The 19,935-nt window shown below is 54.5% G+C and overlaps 1 protein-coding gene across 1 annotated transcript in view; it reads right to left on the reverse strand.

The window, feature by feature from the left end:
- Nucleotides 1–19,687, reverse strand: part of MYOM3 (myomesin 3) — a 45,434-nt gene extending 25,747 nt beyond the window's left edge. Inside the window, exons 1-14 of the mRNA XM_019650077.1 lie at nucleotides 19,527–19,687; nucleotides 19,172–19,252; nucleotides 18,292–18,451; nucleotides 17,419–17,576; nucleotides 12,929–13,024; nucleotides 11,660–11,748; nucleotides 9,669–9,713; nucleotides 9,059–9,199; nucleotides 7,373–7,534; nucleotides 6,610–6,751; nucleotides 5,308–5,507; nucleotides 4,508–4,561; nucleotides 4,006–4,133; nucleotides 935–1,118 (exon numbers count right to left, since the gene is read on the reverse strand). Coding sequence (XP_019505622.1) covers nucleotides 935–1,118; nucleotides 4,006–4,133; nucleotides 4,508–4,561; nucleotides 5,308–5,507; nucleotides 6,610–6,751; nucleotides 7,373–7,534; nucleotides 9,059–9,199; nucleotides 9,669–9,713; nucleotides 11,660–11,748; nucleotides 12,929–13,024; nucleotides 17,419–17,576; nucleotides 18,292–18,451; nucleotides 19,172–19,252; nucleotides 19,527–19,687 — 1,801 coding nt within the window. The remainder of the gene's footprint in view (nucleotides 1–934; nucleotides 1,119–4,005; nucleotides 4,134–4,507; nucleotides 4,562–5,307; nucleotides 5,508–6,609; nucleotides 6,752–7,372; nucleotides 7,535–9,058; nucleotides 9,200–9,668; nucleotides 9,714–11,659; nucleotides 11,749–12,928; nucleotides 13,025–17,418; nucleotides 17,577–18,291; nucleotides 18,452–19,171; nucleotides 19,253–19,526) is intronic.
- Nucleotides 19,688–19,935: the final 248 nt, after the last annotated feature.

Consider the following 19,935-nt stretch of genomic DNA (forward strand, 5'->3'; position numbering starts at 1 on the left):
TTCCTTCCTTCCTTCCTTCCTTCCTTCCTTCCTTCCTTCCTTCCTTCCTCCCTTCCTTCCTCCCTTCCTTCCTCCCTCCCTCCATCCCTCCATCCCTCTCTCCCTTCCTTCCTCTCTCACTTTTTTGCATTTCCCACTTTTATATAAATTTACTTTTATAATACAAAAAAATCCCTTCTCTTTTTTTTCTCCCCTCTCTTCCCACCCCCTCATCTCCCCTCTTTTCCTCTCCCTTCCTTTGATGAACTGTACTAGAACCTTGCCCCAAAGCTGGCTTGTGGTCCAGAGGCTGCTCACGTCCAATTACAAACCACTCAGTGGCCAGGCCCTAAATCAAGCCTAAATGTGAACTGAACCAGAATTAAAGAAAAACACCACTTGTCCACCAACTCATTCATATTTGTTATGAATATATATATTCATTTGGCTGGTGAGGACACCCAGGTTTGCAGCTCAGGAGTGACTTGCCCAGGCCCATGCTGTGCTGCAGATGAGAAGTGTCCCACCAGGTGAGCCAGGGTTCAGGGTGGCACAGCTCAGCCCCCACCAAGGACGGGGCAGGAGGCCTGCTCAGGAGGCTCACTTCTGGCTGCACAAGGCAGGACTGGGAGCTGGGTGGAAACCTTTAGAACTATGGGACCGCTTGGTCACACTCAGCACCTGTGCTGGACCCAACTGGATTCTGCAATCTGTGAAGTGTTGTTCTAGGGGGAAAAATAATGTTTGTACTTCCATGAGCCTCCTGCCCAGAGAAATGTAATTCCTGATGTCCTAACACTTCACAGCCCTGAGATCATGTTGCTTTTCAGCTTTATGGTAGGTAGGAGAGGTCAGGGACAGGGAAACAGGCATGGCTCTGTCCCTGTAGCCCTGGAGGCTGACAGACCTGCTCAGCCTGGCCTGCCCCCGTCTCCTGCATCACACAGGTAGGTACCTGGCTTCCCCCTCAAGGCGATGGGTTCGCTGGGCTCCGAGGGGTCGCTCATGCCATATTGGTTCATCGCTCGTACTCTGAAGACATAAGACTTCCCTTTCTCCAGATCCAAAAGGGCGAATCTCGGGGATTTCACAGGAGTTTCTGTGCTGATGGCCTCCCAGGTGCCGCTACCTATGACTGACTGTGACAAAGGAGAGAAACTTGCATTGGTTAAGTGGCTGCCTGGGCACTTCCCACACAGGCTCTCAATAACTTCTATCCCAGCCAGGCTGCCCTGGAACTCCTGAGCTCTGGAAACACCCGCCTCCTCGCCATCTCTACCTGGATGCCTACTGAGCATCTCACATTCAACATGTCCAGAGCTTGACCCTGGAGCTCCTCCCCACAGCAAAGCTGCCCACACTGAGTCAGTGGCGCCCATCCTTCCAGCCGCTTAGGCCCAAACCCTTGAAGCCATCCTGGACTCTTTTCCTCTTTCCCTCACACCCCAGATATGCCCCATCAACAAATCCAGTTGGCTCTACCTTCAAAATGTTTCCAGAATTCAACCGTGACGTACCACCCTAATGTCCCCCGTCACAGCCTTGATCCAAGCCACCACCGTCTCTTACCTGAGTTATTTTAATAGCCTCCTAACGGGTCTGCCTGTTTCTACCTTTAACCCCCTTCAGTCTTCTCATCTCCAAATGATAGTCTGAAGGATTTTTTTTTTTAACTTCTATTGGGGAACAGTGTGTTTTCCCAGGATCTATCAGCTCCAAGTCAAGTAGTTGTCTTCAATTTAGTTGTGGAGGGGGCAGTTCCGTGGCCCGTGTGGGGATCGAACTGGCAACCTTGGTGTTAAGAGCACTGCGCTCCAACCACCTGAGCTAACCAGCCGCCCACTCAGGGATATTTTAACGACACATCAGATCACATCCTGGTCTGGTCTGCTCAGAACGATTCCAAGCCCCACATCTCCCTTGGAGAGGGAGCTTCTCCAGGGCCTGACCCCTGCTACTTGTTTGGTCACATTCCATGCTCCCCTTTGTCCACCTCCCCATGGCTCTGTGTCCCCTGCTGCTTAATGGCGGTGCCAGGCCCAACCCCTGCCTCTGGGCCTCTGCAATTGCTAGTCCCTCCCTCCTCCACCCAGTGCTTTGCCCCCTGAAACCGCTTGGCTGGCTCCTCATTTCCTTTAGGACTTTGTTCAAAACTCACCTAGGGGAGGCCTCCCTAGTCCTTTCATCAAATGTCAGCAGCCCCTCCCCTCAACACTTCAAATCCCCTCCCTGCTTTATGTCTTTCTCCTCAGCGCTACCATTAGGTACTGTGCTAAATATTTTATTCATTTATCTTGTTTATCATTGGTTCCCATCCCCTACTTGAACGTTAGCTCCAGAGGCAGGGGTTTGTTGGTACCCAGAGCCAAGAACAGTATTGGCCCATGGGAGGTGCTCAATCTATGTTTGTGAGACAAATAAATGAGTAAATAGATGAAGTCTCACAAAACCGTGCAAGGTATGTGTTCATTTCCCCACCAATGAGGAAACTCAGGTTCAGGGAGTTTTGGTAACTTGGCTGAAAGTCATGTATCTAATAACTGGTATATTTAGTATTGAGCTCAGGGGTGGATGTCTCCAAACCTGCTCACTCTCCACAGTGTCAGGGGCCCCATAGGCGGCCATACATTCTGCATATCTGGGCAGATAGGGGGTGAAGGCGAGTGAGGCACCCAGAAGCCACTTCTGCTGAGTCGGGTACGAGCGTTAAGTCCTGGAAGCACCAGGGGACCCACTGACCCTGCTCTCCTAGATCTTTCCCACCCCAAGGCCCACCCGGCTGTCAGTGGCCTAGCGCCCAGCGAGGCCAAGAAATCGCTATAAAAACCAGTGAGCACTGCCGAGCACCTACTATGTGCCAGCTTCTGGTCTAAGTCTTATGTGCTTTAATTAATTTGATCCTCATATTGACCCTAGAAGGTATGTACAATTATTGTCTCTATTGCGCAGAAGAAGAAACTGAGGCACAGAGAGACTAAATAACTTACCCAAGGTCATACCACCCATAAGGAACAAGACAAGATTTGAACCCAGGCAGTCTGACTCCAAGGTTTTGACCCTTATGCTCTGCAGCCTCACAAAACAAATCCTCAGTTATGATTGCTTTCCTATGTTAGTGAAATAGGGTCACCTGAGTGTGCAGAGACGCTCTTTTGGACAACCAAGTCAGAGACACCTCCCCGGAACTTTTTGATTTATCGATTCACTAACCAACCCTGTACTGTCTACCTACTATGTGCCAGGGTCAAGAGCACCTCCTTGGGAAGGGTTTACAGGCCCAGGGCTGCTGGCCCCGGCTGCGTGCCATGTCTTAGTTCACCCTCACAGGGCAGGTTGTCCTGTCTATGCTGGAGGAAACAGGTTCAGAGAAGTCAGGAGACGGTCTCACACAGCGCAATTCAGGATTGGAATGATCTTAACGCCAGGCTGTTTCTCACTCTGCCATGCTGCCTCTCCTCCACTATGAAATCCACTCCACACAGATGCCCCCTCCCCAGACATCTGTCCCCACTCTGTCCCCAGTGAGAAATGCCTCCTAGCGCACCCCCCCACCCCCCATGCCCTGTGAGTGCCACCAGGCATGACCCTGGCTGGTGGGGACCAGCCTAGCTTCCCTTCCAACATGGCTCTGGCCAAGAAGACATGCTCGACCTGATGTGTGGCCCGACGCCAGCCAGACTTGGGGGTGGGGAGGTACCCAGGAAAGACTGGATCTTACTGGTGTTATTGTTGTCTGTGTCTCTAATATTGTGTGTTTCCATGAACAGCCTCACAAACTGCCATCAATAACTGGCCTCTCAGGGCTGGAGGTAACCTCAAAAGGTCATTTAATCCATCCCCCTGCTTCTGTGTAGAGTCATGCTCAGGCCCTCCCAGGCAGGGAACGCTCTTCTGTGCTCTGAAGGCCTCCCCAGGGGATACTGCCTGGGGTCTCTTAGCGCTTCCCTGAATGGCCCCCCATCCCTGGTCCAACAGCACGTCTATTTCTCAGCCTATCCACAGCTGGGGGTCTTGGGGTCTCCGTACCTTCTCCAGGGAGTATGTCAGTGGGGCTTTGCCCCGGGGTCTTGGTTCCTCCCAGCCCAGAACTGCGTAGACTTCACGGATCTCACTGGCGTGGACATTGGTCGGGGGTGAAGGGATGGTCACAAAGTCTAGAATCAGAGTCATCCAGGGGAAGAGATGGGTGGGCCCTCCGAGACCCCTCATCTCAGCCCCTCATTTCATAGAGGAGGGAACTGGGGCCCAGAGAGGGTCAGGAACTTGCTCCAGGTCACCCAGCAAGGCCGGGCAGAGCTGGAGCCGGAACCCAGGCCTCCTGACGTCCTGCCCAGGACTTTCTACCTCCTCCACGAGGGGCCTGGCAAGATGGGCCGCAATCACTGGAGAGCCCTGGCTCCTCCGATGAGGCCCCTCCCCACCCCCTGTACACGCACAGCTTCTTGTCTGCCAGTGTGTGTTCCAGAGTTTCCAGAACCATAAAGTGGGCTGGAGTCTTGAGGCAAAGTGTCAGGATGCTCACACATACCTTCAAAATCATCTGTGCTGACCGTGATCTTGTTTCCCAGATCAAAGGGGATCTCTAGGATGGAGAATGGAGCAAGTTGGGGGAGAAGTAGGGGTGCAGGGTACGTGGGGGCTGGGTCAGCAGGGTCAGGGAAGGACCCGCACTGCTCTAGGTGCCGATTCCTCCCCTTGTTTCTGCCTTGGTGATTCAGCCCCTCACTGTGTGACCTCAGGCGGGTCCTCCCTGGGCCCCAGTATTCTCGGGGGTCCAAAGTGGAGCACTGCTGCTTTAGACGCTGAGTGATGCTTTCTCTTCTTGGGACAAATGGGGACAGAGAGGAGAAGTGGTGTGCCTGGGGTCATGTACCTAGGGCACGGTGGGGCTAGGAGGCCAACCTAAGTCAGATCTCCTCCTCATGGCTGAGGGGGCTGTGTCCTCTCACTGCCCACTCCCAGGCCGGGGGGTCCTGAGGCAGAGCTGTTTTCTGCCTTCAGATTAAGGGCATCTGAAGAAGGTGCTGTGGCCCTCCCTCAGATTAGCATCTCCTGTGGACAGGTTTGTGTTTCTTCCCTCAGATTGGCTGTACCTCTCCCCTCAGGTAAGGGGCTCCTAAGGACAGCACTGTGTTTCCTCCAATAGACTACAGGTTCCTGAGGCTGTGTGTCCTCCATCAGATTAGGGGTTCCTGAGGGCTGGGCTGTGCCTCCCCCCTTGGAATAGGGCTTGGAATGGTGGCTGTGCCACCTGTCTCCGGTGTGAGTCAGTGCTGAGTGTGCTTTGACTGATACTCTAGAATGTCCCTTCAGGACTTCTGTACCCACCTATCTTCCTCTGGGCTTCAACATGGTCACCCATGACAACTGGCTCTGAGGCCTTGGAGGGGACGCTGCTGCCTGCCTTGTTGAGGGCTCTCACCCGGAATCGATAGCTCTGACCTTTGATGAGGCCTTGGATTGGGCACCGACAGGTCCCGCCGGGGGCCTCATGGCAGGGCACCCATTGTTCAGACTCGCCCTGGCACCTGTGGGTGAGAGGCCCCAGCTTCAGCCCCTGCTCATGACTCACATGTTCACAGTTTGAACCTCTACCAGGGCCGTTTCCCAGCCCTGGGCTGCCTGCCCAGCTTGTCCCCGCCCATTAAAGTCCTGCTCTCCATTTAAAAGCCTGGCTCCAACCTTGGGCCCCCAGGAGGCTGGGCGCCATCCTCCACCTTGCATGACGGAACTTTCCTGTTGCCTGGAGCTGTACTGAGCCCTTCCCATTCATTATCTCATTTAATCATAATGATCCTTGGAGTTAGGGATGATTACTATCACTCCACAAAGGGAGACACATGGCCTAGAGTGTGAGATGGCTGCTCAAGGTCACATGGCTTCTGAGCGGTGAAGTTAGGATTTCACCCATGGGCTGTCCACTCCCTAAGTTGGCACCATGGGAGTCTGGGCTCTCTGAGCCCTCTGAGCACCATTGTCCCAGGTCCATATAGCACACTTTGCCAGCCAGATGGGGTCGTGGTCACATGTGGGTGCAAATCCTGACACCACCACTAATGAGCAATGTGGCTTTGGTACATTGCACCCCAGTTTCTTCATATGTAGAATGATGCACGAACCTTAAATAGGGTTTATTGTAAGGATTCAATGAAATAAGGCATGCAGCTCCAGGCACACAGTCTCCGAGCCCTCCGTGGCAGGATTAGGCATTACCTCAAACCAGGGCCTCTAAGCTGGTTGCACGTGAAGGAGACAGGGTGTCCTGGACCCTCCCCCTTTGTGGTGCGCCCCCTCCCTCCGGGGTCAGTGCTACTCCATCCCTGTATGTCACTCAGGGAGGAAAGTAGCCAACAAATGCACTTGTGTTCAGGTTTCAGGCACTTAGCGTTTGCCCCTCCCAGGGTCAGCTCCTGCTGCAAACGTTCCAGGGGGCAGTGGCTGACTCCAGCGCTGGAATTCCAGGTATCAGTGAACACCTTTCCACTGTCCCTACATTACACAACACAGTCTACCACCTGCCCTGCTTGGAGGCTGGGCGTGGGGCTCCCTCCTTCCTGTGGCGTCCATTCTTGCCCTTACAACTGGGCAAGGTCTACCTCTGGGGCTCTGCCACTCAAGGGGCCGACTCACAGCTCAATGGAGTAGCCGGTGATGGGGCTGCCCCGGGTGTCACTGGGTGGGGTCCAGGTCAGGATGAGGCAGTCTCTGTTCACATCCAGGCATCGGACGTTTAGTGGGGAACCTGGGGCCCCCAGCTTCTCAGCTGCAGCATCTGAAACCCAGGGTGGGGGGGGGCAGGGAGAGAGGGGGAGCGGGAAAGCTCTTCCGGTCCCCGCCCACTTGGCAGCTGCCCCCTCCCACTCTTGCCCAATATCCTCTTCTCATTAACCTTCCAGCGGCTCCGTTTTGATCTTGAGGCCAGGACCTGAATAATGGCCTCCTCCTTTTAAACAACAGCTTCTGGGGGCCAGTTGGAGTACCATTTATTAGGGGCCCATTCCACACCATGCGCCTGGGTACCTGGCATAACTAATCTCTGCAGGAGCAACTTTCCATTTTGTAGATGGGAAAACTGAGTCTCATAGAGGGAAATTGACTTGCTCAAGGTCACCCCACTAGTGAAGTGGCAAAGCCAGAGACTGGAATCATCTCAGCCCATGCTCAAACCTCCCTCCCCAGCTCCCACAAAGTCTGAGACTCTCAGGCTCTGTCCTTTTGGAGCACCATGGGAGGCCACAGAGATTCTTAAGACTCTAACCCAACATTCCCACTTATAGCAGGGAAACTGAGGCCCCAAGGAACAGGGGACTTGCCCAAGGTCCCACAGCAAATCGGTCAAGGGCAGAGCCCTGGTCTCTGGGCCAGCTGCCCCTTCTGTCCCCCCCCCCCTCACCTTTTACAAACACATAGGCACTCTGCTCCCGGAGCCCGAAGGGTGAAGACACCTGGACCGTGTAGAGCCCCTCGTCCTCCTTGTAGGCGCAGGACACCTTCAGAGATGCCTGCCGGTCTGCATAGAGGGTCTGCCTGTGTTCTGAGGACCTCAGGAGCCTCCCTGTGGAGGGAAGGGGTCCAGTGTGAGCTCATGGGGGCCTCTGGCCTCACCTGGGAACCTGTAGATGCTCTGCGGATCTAGGCAGAAGTGGGGCTGGCGAGTCGAGGAGGGGGGTGCTGACCTCTGGAGCTTTGCCAAGGTGGCTGCTGAACTCTCTTCTGTAGAAGGCTTGGGGGGTGGGGCTGGGCCCAGGGAAGGGGCTGGGGGTTCAATGAAGGGAATGAAGGGAATTTAGGGTTGGGCTGGCAGCTCAGTGAGAAGTTGGAAGTTCTGTGAGGAAGTGGAAACAAGACATGGGGCCCTGTGTGAGGGTCAGGGGCTCTGTGAGGGGGCAGGGGACTCACCGAAGGGTCTGGGCTCTACGTAGGGAGTGGGGGAGCTCAGTGAGGGGGATGTGATCTGAATGAAGGAAGTGAGGGCTTTTCGAGAGGGAGTGGGGACGCAGGAAGGGGTCCTGAGAGAGTTCGAATGTCAGTGAGGAGGGTCAATGGCTCAGTGAGGGGGGTAGAGGTCAGCGAGGAGAGAGGGGACTCCGTGGTCGGTAGGACCTCAGTGAAAGGGATGGGGACTCAGTGAAGGGGCTCTGGGACTCAGGGAGTGGGCCCTGCTCTGAGGCCACACTGTTGGGCTGTCCTGCTCTGTGTCCCACTCAAAGGCCCCTCCCTCCTCCTGTCAGCACCTCTATTCCGGAAAGTCTACAGGTTGAGAAAACATTTCAGCCTTGTTATTGCAGCTGTTTCTCAGGGCTCCTCATGGCTCCCGCACTCCTCCGCCCCTGTCACCAGAATTTGCAGCCTCCCTAGGCTCAAAGCTGAAGGGTGCCGGTGGGTGTCGCACTCCTTGTCCTTTGGTGGCAAGCCTGGTCACGGATGGGGCAGGAGATCCAGCTGTTCATCCCCTCCCTGGCTGGGCCAATTCTTCTTGCCTGAGCGGACTGGCCTTCTCCAGCCTTGCCTGGGACATCCTCAGGGGTCTTCCAGTTCACGGGTAGTGATTATTTACCTGCACCCTCACCTCAACTCTGAAAAGCTTTGTGCAACTGTCACAGCCTTCCCTGACATTCCTTGTGCCATCCTGCCCCCTGGCCTTGGCTTCTGTTCTTGTTGCTTTGAATGTCATAACTCACCCCTAGGGTGCTGATGACCATCCCACAGATGCACTGGGCCGAGCCAGGGCCTGACCACAGGCTCCCAATGGGCAGTGGCCACAACTGTGCGCTCACTTCCTCCCTCCTCCCAGATGGAAAACCCCTTGAGCTCACGCATGTCTGTGCCTGTCCCTGTCCTGGCACCCAATTGGTGCTCAGTGACCATTTGTAGGGTGACTTGATCTGAACCCACCTGGCTATGCTGTGTTTCCCTCTGCCTTTTCAGCACCAGTAACTCAGCTTGTACTGGCTGAGGAGCATAGCTGAGTTTCTCTCTCCTCTGGGGGTCTCAGGATTAGGAATGCAGCTAGGGCTCTCTAGTGCCTCTCTTCCACCTCTGCCTCTGAAGGCTGGAGACCAGGACTGGGGCTCCTCACCGTCTCGGAACCACTGGATGTTCTGCTCAGCATCTAACACATCTTCCGAAAATACACAGGTCAGGGAGAAGGGCTCCTTCTCATGGGCAAAGACTGGCTTCAGCTCCGATGTGAACTCCACGCTGGGACCAAACATCAGTCCTGGGTGGGAACAGAAATTTAGGGCAGAAGTCTTCTGAGGCCGCCAAGCTAGCTTGGGGCGTACGTGGGAGCGAGGACCCTTCTGGGGGTGCCCCCACTCCTCTGGGTTGGGAGTTCTCGTGATGATCTTAACAAGGAGAAGAGGGGCCTGGTCCTGGAGGGTGGGGGTAGGGAAGAGATTTGTCTAGGTGGGACCAGATGAGCTGAAATAACAACTATCCAAAGGCCATTTGTCTTTTTGGCTTTGCCTTTTTTGCTCAATTTTGGCCACAGGACAGCTAGCTCAGCAGCTGCCTTGGGAGCCTCAGAAACCAGTCTGCAAATGTTAGCAGCTCATAGGCAAACCCCACGTGGACATCCCTTAGTGGGCAATGAATGGCTGTATCCTAAAGGAGGGCAGTGGAGAGGACTGACAAGGAGTCCCAGACACCCTCCCCCCGAAGCCCCGCCCCTCCCACAGCCTCCTTACTTTTAAAGAACTCCGAATCGAAGCCAGCATCTTTCCCCAGGTAAGCTGAAAACCCAGAGCACACGGAGTTTGAGAAGGTTCGGACCCACGTTCCCACTATATTGTGGAGGCATGGCCTTTGGGCGTGGGTTTGAGTCCTGGTCTATCAGTGGGTCCCCATTTGGCTTTGGGAAAATCCCTTTGTCCCCTGTATCTCAGTAAAATGAGGACCACGATTCCTACCTGATGGTGGTGGGGTTCTGAACACCTGAGTTCACATGAACAAAACCCTCAGCCGGAGCCTGACACATAGTAGGTGCTCAGTAAATGGTGGTTTCTTTCCTCTCACCACCAGCATCACACATTGTCTTCATAGAGGTAGGGCCCGATCAAAGTGGGGTTTCTGGGGTTTCTGGTGGGGTCAGGGAATGCTGGCAGGGGAAGGTGCAGCGCTCAGAGAGCCCTCTGGGGGCGTCAGGGTGAGGAAATGTCGGCACAGAACACCAGAGAACAGTAACAGCTTTTGTTTGTTCACGTAGTGAGTACCACGTGCTGCTTATTAACGTGTTTAACCCTCACAATAGCCCTGTCTGTTGGTGTCATTAAATCCTCTCTACAGATGAGCAAACTGAGGCAAAGCCACCCAGCTAGCCTGAAGCCATCGTGTGACACTGGTCCCTGGAAAGGCACTTCCTGAGCGAGGCCCAGAGAGGGCCAGGAGGCTACCCAAGGTCACACAGAATCGGTGGAAGACTCAGGATTAGAATTCAGAGCTTCTGCCTCCCAGCCCAAGGCCTTCCACTGGGACCACTGCAGTTGCTATGGAGTTGAGACCAGGGGGAGGGGTGGTAGTGGCAGTGAGTAGCCAATCTTAGTAGAAGCCTGGCTGGAGTCCGGAGGCCAAGGAAAAGCCTGATTGATCTGAACGTGCTGGCCTCGATGGAGGGAGGGGCGGGGATCTGGAGGAAGTGTAGGGAAGAAAAGGTGGACAGAGCGGGCAGGGCCCTGATGCCTGACCTTGGGCTCGACTCTGGGCACAGCCTATAGGGACAGCTCAAATTCTACACACAGAGCCTGGCCTGGCAGTGGAGACAGCTGCCTCTCAAGAGCTATTTGGGGAAGAGGGCAAGTGGGTGGAGAAGACTATGAAGGATGGTTTAACAAGATCTGATGAGAGGTGGGGAGCAGGGGCTGGACTCCAGCCGGTCTGCTGCCCAGGGAGTGTGTGTGTGTACACATGCACACATGCAGCGTCCCTCTCAGGGGTCCTGAGGTCAGGGAGCGCCATTGTCCTGGACCCAGAGGTATGGCTTCCTGGGCTGTGTTCTGCCCTGGTCATGAGCTGGGGGTGGGAGAGTTATCCCTTCCCTAGAGCCTAACATAGCCTAGCTTTACCCATACTATCTCATTTAATCAACGTGAGGCTCTGACAGAGGTAGTAAGGGTCTCCTGTATAGATGCAGAGGCTCAGAGATGGGAAGTGGCCTCCCCAGGCTCACACAGCCAGTCAATGGCAGAGCCAGCATGTGAACTGGGGTCTTGCTGACTCCTGAGCGTCTCCCCTTTTTTATGCTGTGACTTCAGATGCCCTCAGGGTGACCTTCAGATGCCCAACTAGGTAATAGCACCAGAACCTAAATGGGGGAATCGGGGTCAGGAGGGGAATTGGTAGGGCTTGGCCTTTGCCCCTGAGGACCTCTCAGCAGGGCTGGCAGGGCTGGCTGGGCTCCTGCAGGCCCTGAGCTGGATCTGGACCCACGTCCACCCCGACAGGACAAGCACACTCTTCGGAGACAGTTGTATAAATTGTGCAGTCTGAGGGCGGAGGCTCACTTGCTCCATTGGCCCCAGGGAAGCGAATGTTTCTGTGGCTGGCCTGGTCACCTGATCCCAGGCCAAATACCCCAGTTCCAGGGGCCCTTCCTTGAGCCTGACTGCAGACCCGTGTCCTCATCTGCTCATCTTGGATTTGCTGTGGGCAGGCCTGGCCTTTTGGGGACTGGAGGACTCACTGCGGACAAGGACTTTGGCGAAGGAGGAGGCCTGGCCGAAGGCATTCTTCACCATCACCCTGTAGGTGGCTGCATCCTCCATGGTGCATCTGAAAAGGAGAGAGGAAGAAGTACCCCCCAGGACTGCTGGGCTCCATGGGATCCCCACCTGCATGTGGGGAAGGCAGGGGTGAATGGGAAGGCCTCACAGGGGAGATTCTAGGCTCTGGCTCAGGCCCCACTTCTGAAAAACTGTGTGCCTTTGGACTGGCCACTCACTGCCCCTCTCCATGCCCCAGTGTCCCTCTCTGAAAAACTGGGGACGTACATCAGCCTAACCCACCTCAGGTTGAAGTACTTGGAAAATATAATTCTTATTACTGACTCTGCAAGATTAGAGAGGTTCAGTGACTTTGTCTCCTGCCCTATCAACACCTCCAGATCAGAAGCCTGGAGCAGGGGCCTGGGCTTGCCCGAGGCACTGCCAGCCTGTGCCAGAACTGGGCCAGATGCCCGGGTGTTCTCAATCTCAGGTCCGGTGTCCCCACGAGCCAGGCCAACCCTGTTATGTTTCCAGTGGAGGCTTGGGCCAGCTCCATCCCAGGGACACCTTAGTGACAAAGAGGGTAGTTGGTAGGATGTGGCTTATCCGGCCCCATCAGTAAGCAGGGAGGTCCCTTGGTGCCCCCTTCACTTTCCCTGGCTGCTTGGGGGGCAGGAATCTTTCTTGTTTCAAGGGCCAGTCCCATCTGCTACCACAAGCTCCCCCGGTCCTGCATGCCTTCTGTGACTGTGCAGCCCATGGGGACACCTCCCTTTGTGGCGTTTTATGGTCAGGTATTTATGTCCATGTGTCCCTACTTTGCTTCTGGAGGGCAGGATCAATGCCCTGTTCATATTTGTGTCTCTGAAACCCAAGTTGGTTGAGGTGGGGGGTTTGGTGTATTGGGAAGAACCCAGATGGAGAGAGCTGGCTGAAAGGGCATTCTGCTCTTGCTACTAGCCTCTGGGTCCACATTTCTCATTGTGTGTTCTATGGCATTGGAACCCCATGGGGGACTGTGTTACATACCGATTCCTGGGCTCCACTCCAAACCTACTTAATCTGAATCTCTGGGGATGAGAGGAGGGTCCATTCCATGAATCAATATTTTAACAAGCACCCCAGGCATTTCTGAAGATGAGGCCCACTGGGGAGATAGCTCCGGGGAAGGGTTTGGAATCCTGCTCTGGCTTTGGGGTTATTGGGACCCAGGGGATCAAGGGTCTCTCCAGGGCACACAGTCTCACCTTCTAATCTCCAGGGTCAGTAGCCCATAGTTGTTAGTGATTCGGTACTTTCCAGCGGGGAAGAGGCGGAGATCGATCTGCGTGTCATTTTTGTACCTGTGGAGACACAGTGGTCTGTGGCAAGCAGTATGGTTCTGAGGAGGAAGGGTCTGGAGCCTCTTTCACCACTTGGAACCTCAGTTGTCCTCATCTGTGAAATGGGAATAGCACTGACCTAGGGTTGCTGTGCTGATTAAATGGGTTAAGACAGGTAAAGATTTTCTCTTGTGCCCTACAGATGCTCAAGAGTTCATTCCCCTTCTGGGGGGGCAGGGAAGAAGGGAGCCTGTAATCAGGGGTAGCTGCTCCTCCCCTTATTGGGGTACCTCTGGGGACCAGGCCCCAGCTTTTCCCTTCCCTCTGAGGGGCGTTGCCAGAGCAGGTACTACCATTCCCATCTCCTCTGTTGACCCCCCAGGACAGCAGTTCTTTATCTCTTGGCTCTTGTTAGACTCGTTAAAGGAAGCTTTAACAATCTCCATGCCCAGATTGTAAACAGAAGCCTTTGGGAATTTTCATTAGAAACTGCTAGTTATTCTCCTATAGGCGTTCTCCTCTTATTCTAAAGGAATAGCATTTGTCACGGAGCCACTCAACATATAACATTTTTTCTAGCCTCTTTTACTGCTTGATGTAGCTATGTGACTAAGAACTGTCAACAGAAAGTAAGACAAATGTCATAGAGTTGTTTCTGCCCCTTTTTATGTCATCGTTCCCTCCTTCCTGTGGCCAGAATATGTGAATTCTGCCATCTCGCACAGGGGAGGCCCGGCCTGCGCCCTCCAGCAGTGAGCAGAATGGGTCTGAGTCCCTGAGGAATCTGTGAGCTGAGTTGTTTAGCAGCCCCACCCTGTCTAGATCAGACACTTATATGAAAGAAAAATACACTTTTATCTTTTTTTTTTTTTTGTACAAAAATCAGGTTGTTTATTGATATCGAGCACCACAACTCAGCAACATTTCACAGGCTACAGGAGATTTTTTTGTCAGAGTGCAGACTCATGAGAGCAGGGAATATTATGTTTTACTCAGCTTTATAGCCTCATTGCCTAACACAGAGTGTGGCACATAGTAGTTGCTCATTAAATATTGGTTGAGTGAGTGAAGGAAGCTTAGGATTATGAAGTCAGAGGTCATGAGAAGCTACCCATGGAAAGACTGACTGGATGATACAAGCCTGTTTGAAAAGAAATACACTTTTATCTTATTTAAGTCATTAAAAAAAAAAAATCTCCATGCCCAGGCTGCATCCCAGGTCAATAAAAATCAGAATTTCTGGGGGCGGGGCCTGTACATCAGTATTTTTTAAACTCTCAGGTGATTCCTAAGGATGGCCCAGTGGGTCACTTCGCTGCTCCTGGATACCCTGTTTGTTTCCTGTGAACCCTGGGGCCTTGCTCTCCTTTCTGTGGACACTAGACAGTGAGATGGCCGTGCCTCTGTCCATAGCCCATTTGTGTGGGGGGTGGTCTGAGGCCTGAGGAGTCAAGGCTGCTCGGTGAAAGTCTGTGAAAGCTAGGAGGCCTGGGTTCTTGACACACCTTGCTGTATGACCTTGGGCAAGTCCGTCCACCTCTGTGGGCCTCTGTGTCCATGAGGCCGTTGCATGATAGTCCGCCCCAGTGGTGGCTGAGATTAAAGAGGAGGCCTCGGCCGAGAGAGGGAGCCCCAGGCTCGGTGTGTTGCTTTCCTTGGGCCTGGCTCCCCTCCATGCCCTGTTTGTCTCCATGGCAACCAAACAGTGCCATGCCCATGGGTTACCACACCACCCCCAGGCTACACCCTCTTCTGAAAGGATCCTAACTAGGTCTCCTGTGGGGAGGGCGGTACCTAATCTGGGTGCTCAATCTCTCTACCTCTCCCAGGCCTGGGGGACAAGGTCAGGACCCCAACCCCCACCTATCAGGAACATTCCAGACACCTCAGCCTGGCCAGCCCCTGCCTTGCCCGGAAAAAAGCAGCAGCTGCAGTTCTGGAATGACCTGGATAGCCAGGGACCTCAGTGCTCCTCTTGTCCTCTCTCTGGGCTTCTCCTGCCTGTACGGTGGGCCCTCGCTGGCATGGGCTACGCTGATGCCCCCGAGCAGCAGCAAATCATAACAAGCACTAGATGATAGCGCTGAGGCTAGGCACCCCAGCCCGGAGCCCGGGTTAGAGAGGTCCACATACAACAGTGAGATTTTCATGATTTCTCTACATTTATTTTTCCTTAATAGACTTTGGTATTAGATTTTACTTTTTAAGGCTGCTTGGACTAGGAGATTGATTCTGACATCAGGTAGGATCATGGCGGGGCCCACTTCTGCTGCATAAACGTGGCCAGACTGGGGCCGTGCCTAACTAGCCCTATTGTTGCCCCTGTGTTCAGGAAGTATTCAATAACTGCTGAAGAATGGACTCGCCTGACAAGCCCGGTGGGCCAGGCTCTTCCTCGTTACCTGGGGGCTGGGTCTCTACTGGGACCTGGACAGAGTTCTGAAGGTCACACCCAGGATGCTCTATGGCCCCACCGGAGGTGACTGATGGTATAAAACCAGTCCCCAAAGCCAAGAGCCTTAGGGGCCACCTGAGCCCCTCTGGCTAGAGGTAGGCCTGGCCTTGACTTCCACCACTTATAAGGAATGCTCAGCTCTCTGTTGTGGCAACCTTGCTGGCAGGGGTGGAAACAAGTCTCTCTGTCAAGAGGCTCCCACAGAATGTCTTAGATGTGGGCCTCAGTGCCAGGCAGGGCAGGGTGTGGCTGCCGGGACAGCTGAGGGGTTGACCCCCACTTAGCCCAGCTCAGCTGTCCTCCTACTGGACCAGCAACTTGTATGCAGAGACTGCCTCAGTCCCCATGGAATTCCAGTGCCAGCATGGTGCCTGGCACACTTTTTTGAATGAATGCCATCCGACAATAACCAGCCTCCACGCCAACTCCCTCAAGGCACGTTCTTAATTGCTCCTGGCCTAAGTGCTTTCCGCTTCTCTGACTTCTGAGTCTCTATGTAGGCTTTAAGGCAAAAGACCTGAGTTTGAATCCTGGCTCACACTGGCTGTGTGATCTTTGACAAGTCACAGTGCCTCTCTGAGCCTTGACAGCCTCACCTGTGAAATGGGGATAATAGTCCCTACCTCATGGGTAGCCCTGAGGTTCAAATGAGAGAAAAGTGCTGGGTCAATGTAAAGCGGGTTCAAGCCTAAGATGTTGCTTTTTCCTTTGTGATCTTGGTTATTTATGTGCGAATCTCCTCTCTCCTACTAGACCATGGTCTGTTCACTCTCAAGATCTGGCTTAAATGTCACCTCCTCTGAGAAGCCTTCCTGGATCCTCCGCTCAGAGGCAGCCACTTCCTCCTCTTCTACTCTTTTACCACAAATGTCACCCTGGAACATACTTCTCTGCGTATTGACATTTCTCTTCTGGACTGAGACTTCTTTGAGGTGAGACTGTGTCTGGGTCTTTTCCGACTCAGTGCCCAACCTAGGGCCTGGGACAGATTATGCTCCTGGTAAATATTCACTGAAATCCCTTCCTTGTCTTCAAACATGCCTTAGACCCAGGAGAACTCAGGAAGCAGTGGGATCAGCTGTGTGAAGGATACACCTCCCCCTGGGGTAGAACTGAGACCCCGGATATGACCATGCCGAAACCTAACTCCGCCGTGCTCATTCAGGAGACACCTGCCACCTCCCCACCCTCTACCAGCAAGGCCTAGACTCTGTGGTTCTGTTACGGGTACACTCCCAGGAACGGCATCCCCTGTTGTTTTCCCAGCACCTTTCAAGTTCTGAGGGCTTCCGCATTGTTGTGGCATGAAATCCTCACCACATACAAGCTGCACCAGTGGTCTTTAACCCATTTTACAGAATAGGAAACTGAGGCAGGCCTGGAGAGATTAAGAGATATAGTTGAGACCACACACTGAGATAGGGGAGAGAAGGGGAAAGGGGGAGAGAGAGAGAGAGAGAGAGAGAGAGAGAGAGAGAGAGAGAATGAACGCTAAGCCTGGAGTACAGGGCTCCCAGTCCAGGCCTGAGTCCCTCCTCCTCACTGTAAGGCCCCTGCCCTCCCCACCTCCTCTCCTGCTCCCCTGCCCCCTTCCCTGCCCCCCACCATCATCCTCCAACCCTGGAGACACCCAGTTGGGAGCAGCTGCCTTCTCATGCCACCAGAATCATATTTTTACAAGTGCTGGCTCCCCAGTGGCCCAGTCTTCTAGCCCTAGGCTAAGAGGGAGGCAGCTAAGAATAACCCCTCCTGAGCCTCTTCAGCAGCTGCTGCTCTGTTTGAGGGGTGGGCAGAGCTTAGGGTCTGTGGGGCTGCAGCTTTTCTAAGGCTGCAGGGACTTCTGAGGGATAGACTGGGCCCCTGGGAGGTGCTGGGCTGTAAAGAACTCATACTCACGTAACCGTGAGGCTCAGAGCGTGGAGGTAGGTCGAGGACCCTTCTCTCCTGCCCAGTGGCTTACCAGGTGACCTGGGGTGGAGGCGAGGCCTGGACAGTACAGGTCAGCAGGACTGTGGCGCGCTCCCAGACGGCGTGGGAGCGAAGGGGTATCCAGAACCAGGGCCCCCGGCCGGAACACAGCTCCCTCAGCTCCTTGGCCTCGCGGACTTTCTCCTCTGTCTGGAAGCAGGAGAAAGTCTGTGGCTCCTATGAACCAGGGCACCATCTTCACTGTCACCTCTCTCCCTGACACCAAGGCTCTGGAGTCAGACCCACATGGAGCCCCCTTCAGCAGCAACTGTGTGAACCAGAGGGCAGAACATGGGCCTTGGAACCAGTGGCCTGAAGCCAAGGCCAAACTCTGCTACTTACTAGAGACAAGAGGCAAATCCTCAGGTTCCTTACCTGTAAAATGGTGATGATAATAATATGCCCCCAGCCTCCTATGGAGTAGTAGTGAGGATTCAAAGAGTTAATTCATGGATGCTGAAAAGGCCCATTAAGTATTAGCTATTGCTGACCTGCCCAGGGAGGGGGACGGAGGGTGACAAATATCCCTGACATTTGTCAGGAATAGCATTTCCTGAGGATCTTGTGAGTTCCAGGCACTGGGAAAGCGACTTTATGAGCCCAGTCTCACCTAATTCCCATCTCAACACTGAGAGTTGGTACAACCACATACATCTATGTTGCAGATAAGAAAACCGAGGCTCAGGAAGAAATCAGTTGCTTGCCTAAGTTAGAGTGTGGGGGCACTGGGGTACAAACCCAGGCTGATGTCCAGGGTCTGGGATCTTTCCTAATGTCCAGCTGCTTCTTGAGTAAGGGGTAGGATAAGGTGGGTGGCATGCGATGGGTCCCAGGGCCCCGGGGGTCCCCAGCCCACCCCCCTTACCCGCTGCCTTAGTGCCTTCCGGTCCCGCCTCTGACGCAGCAGCCATTGGGTCCGCAGATAGGCAAGCTCCAGCCTCTCCAAGTCGTTGCCGAAGCCCACCCGCTTCTGCCCTCGCTCCACCAGTTCCACGGTGGAGGTCCGGCGCCTCAGCTGGGCCTCCCTGCAGAGGACATTGTCAGAGGACACCGGTGGCCAAGAGCCCAGGCTTGGGGGGGCCAGTCGGTGCCATCCCCACCTGCACTTTAAGGTTCTTGAAGACAAGAGCAACTTTTAAGCCTCTCTTGCCTCCGAAGTACCCTGAGTGGGTCCTGCTTACAGTAGGTGCATAATAACTACTATGGATATAGTTCTCAAGGCTGTTTCACAAACCACTGTTCCTCTTGACTTCACTGCAACAAGTGGACAGGCATTAGTTTCACTATTTTATGGGACAGACACTTGAGGCTCGGTGACTTGTTTCAGACCAGCTAGGACCAAGACCCAGGCCTCCCAGCCCAGGACGTGGCCTCCCAATGTCCTCACACTGAGAGGCCTTCCCAGTCTTGCGACTCATGCCTGAAACTTGGGGTTGGTTTACTTGCCCCGCCTCTCCCCAGCTCTCCCCCCGACCATGTGAAACCCCGGTGGTGAAGGGTGGACCCCTGGCCTCTCCCTTGGGGTTGGTCCCTCACTACTGCCTGTGGATTCACCCAGAGAGCAGTGGGGTGGGCTTTGTGGTCAGACAGCCCTGGGCTTAAACCTTGGTCTAGCCCCTTATTCTAGATGTGTCACTTGGGGCAACTTCTTTAAGCTCAGTGTGGGTGCCCCGTAGGGAAGCAGGGGACTGGACAGGATGCCCCCTTCTCAGCCCAGGGTTCTCTGGAAAAGTCACTTGACTTACCAAGATGTCTCTGAGGAGGCCGTCAGAGCCAGGGCAGCTGCGAGGGCATAGTCTGCAGAGCTGAACTGATACTCTTCCTCACTGACCCCGGAAAAAGAAAAGTAATGACTGCTAAAGGTTTGGCTGGGGTCCTGGCTGGGGCCCCCTGAGATTAGGGCCGCATCTAACCACCTCAGCATCAGGGACTAGCAGGCATGGCTGTGTCTCTCCCCTCAGGCTGGGATTTCCACAAAGAGGGGTGGGCTTCCCACCTCAGACTGGGGAAGTCTCCAGAGAACGGGGCTGTGCCTCCCCCCTCAGACTGGGGACCCTGGGGGTAAGGCAGTGGCAGGGGGAGGATCCCTGATGCTCCCACCTGCTGCGGAAGGTCCGCTTCCGCACCGAGGAACCCATGTGCAGACTGTGCTGCCGCTGCTCCTTCTGCTCCTCTTCCTGGCGGTGTTCCAGCCTGTGGACCTCCACTACTTGGGGGGGCTGGGGCCCCCCACCATTTCCAGGGCTGTGGGGCAGAGTCATGGCTGCGAGAGCAACAACCTGCCAAGTCAAGGTGCATGCTTATTCCACGAGGCATCTGCCCATCCCTTCCCCATGTGGTCCCAGCATCTGGGAGGTTTGAGGGTTGGGGGTTCTCTCTCCAGTGGGTAGACAGGGGAACGGAGGCCTGAGAGGGTGAGGGCCGGCCCAAGGTGACAGAGGAGAGGCGGGCTTCATGCTTTGAGCTTGGCTTATCCACCATCCCATGTGCTCCCAAGCTGAGTGAGCAG

The sequence above is a fragment of the Hipposideros armiger genome, unplaced genomic scaffold (genome assembly GCF_001890085.2).
Source record: "Hipposideros armiger isolate ML-2016 unplaced genomic scaffold, ASM189008v1 scaffold_138, whole genome shotgun sequence".
In the NCBI taxonomy this organism is placed as follows: Eukaryota; Metazoa; Chordata; class Mammalia; order Chiroptera; family Hipposideridae; genus Hipposideros; species Hipposideros armiger.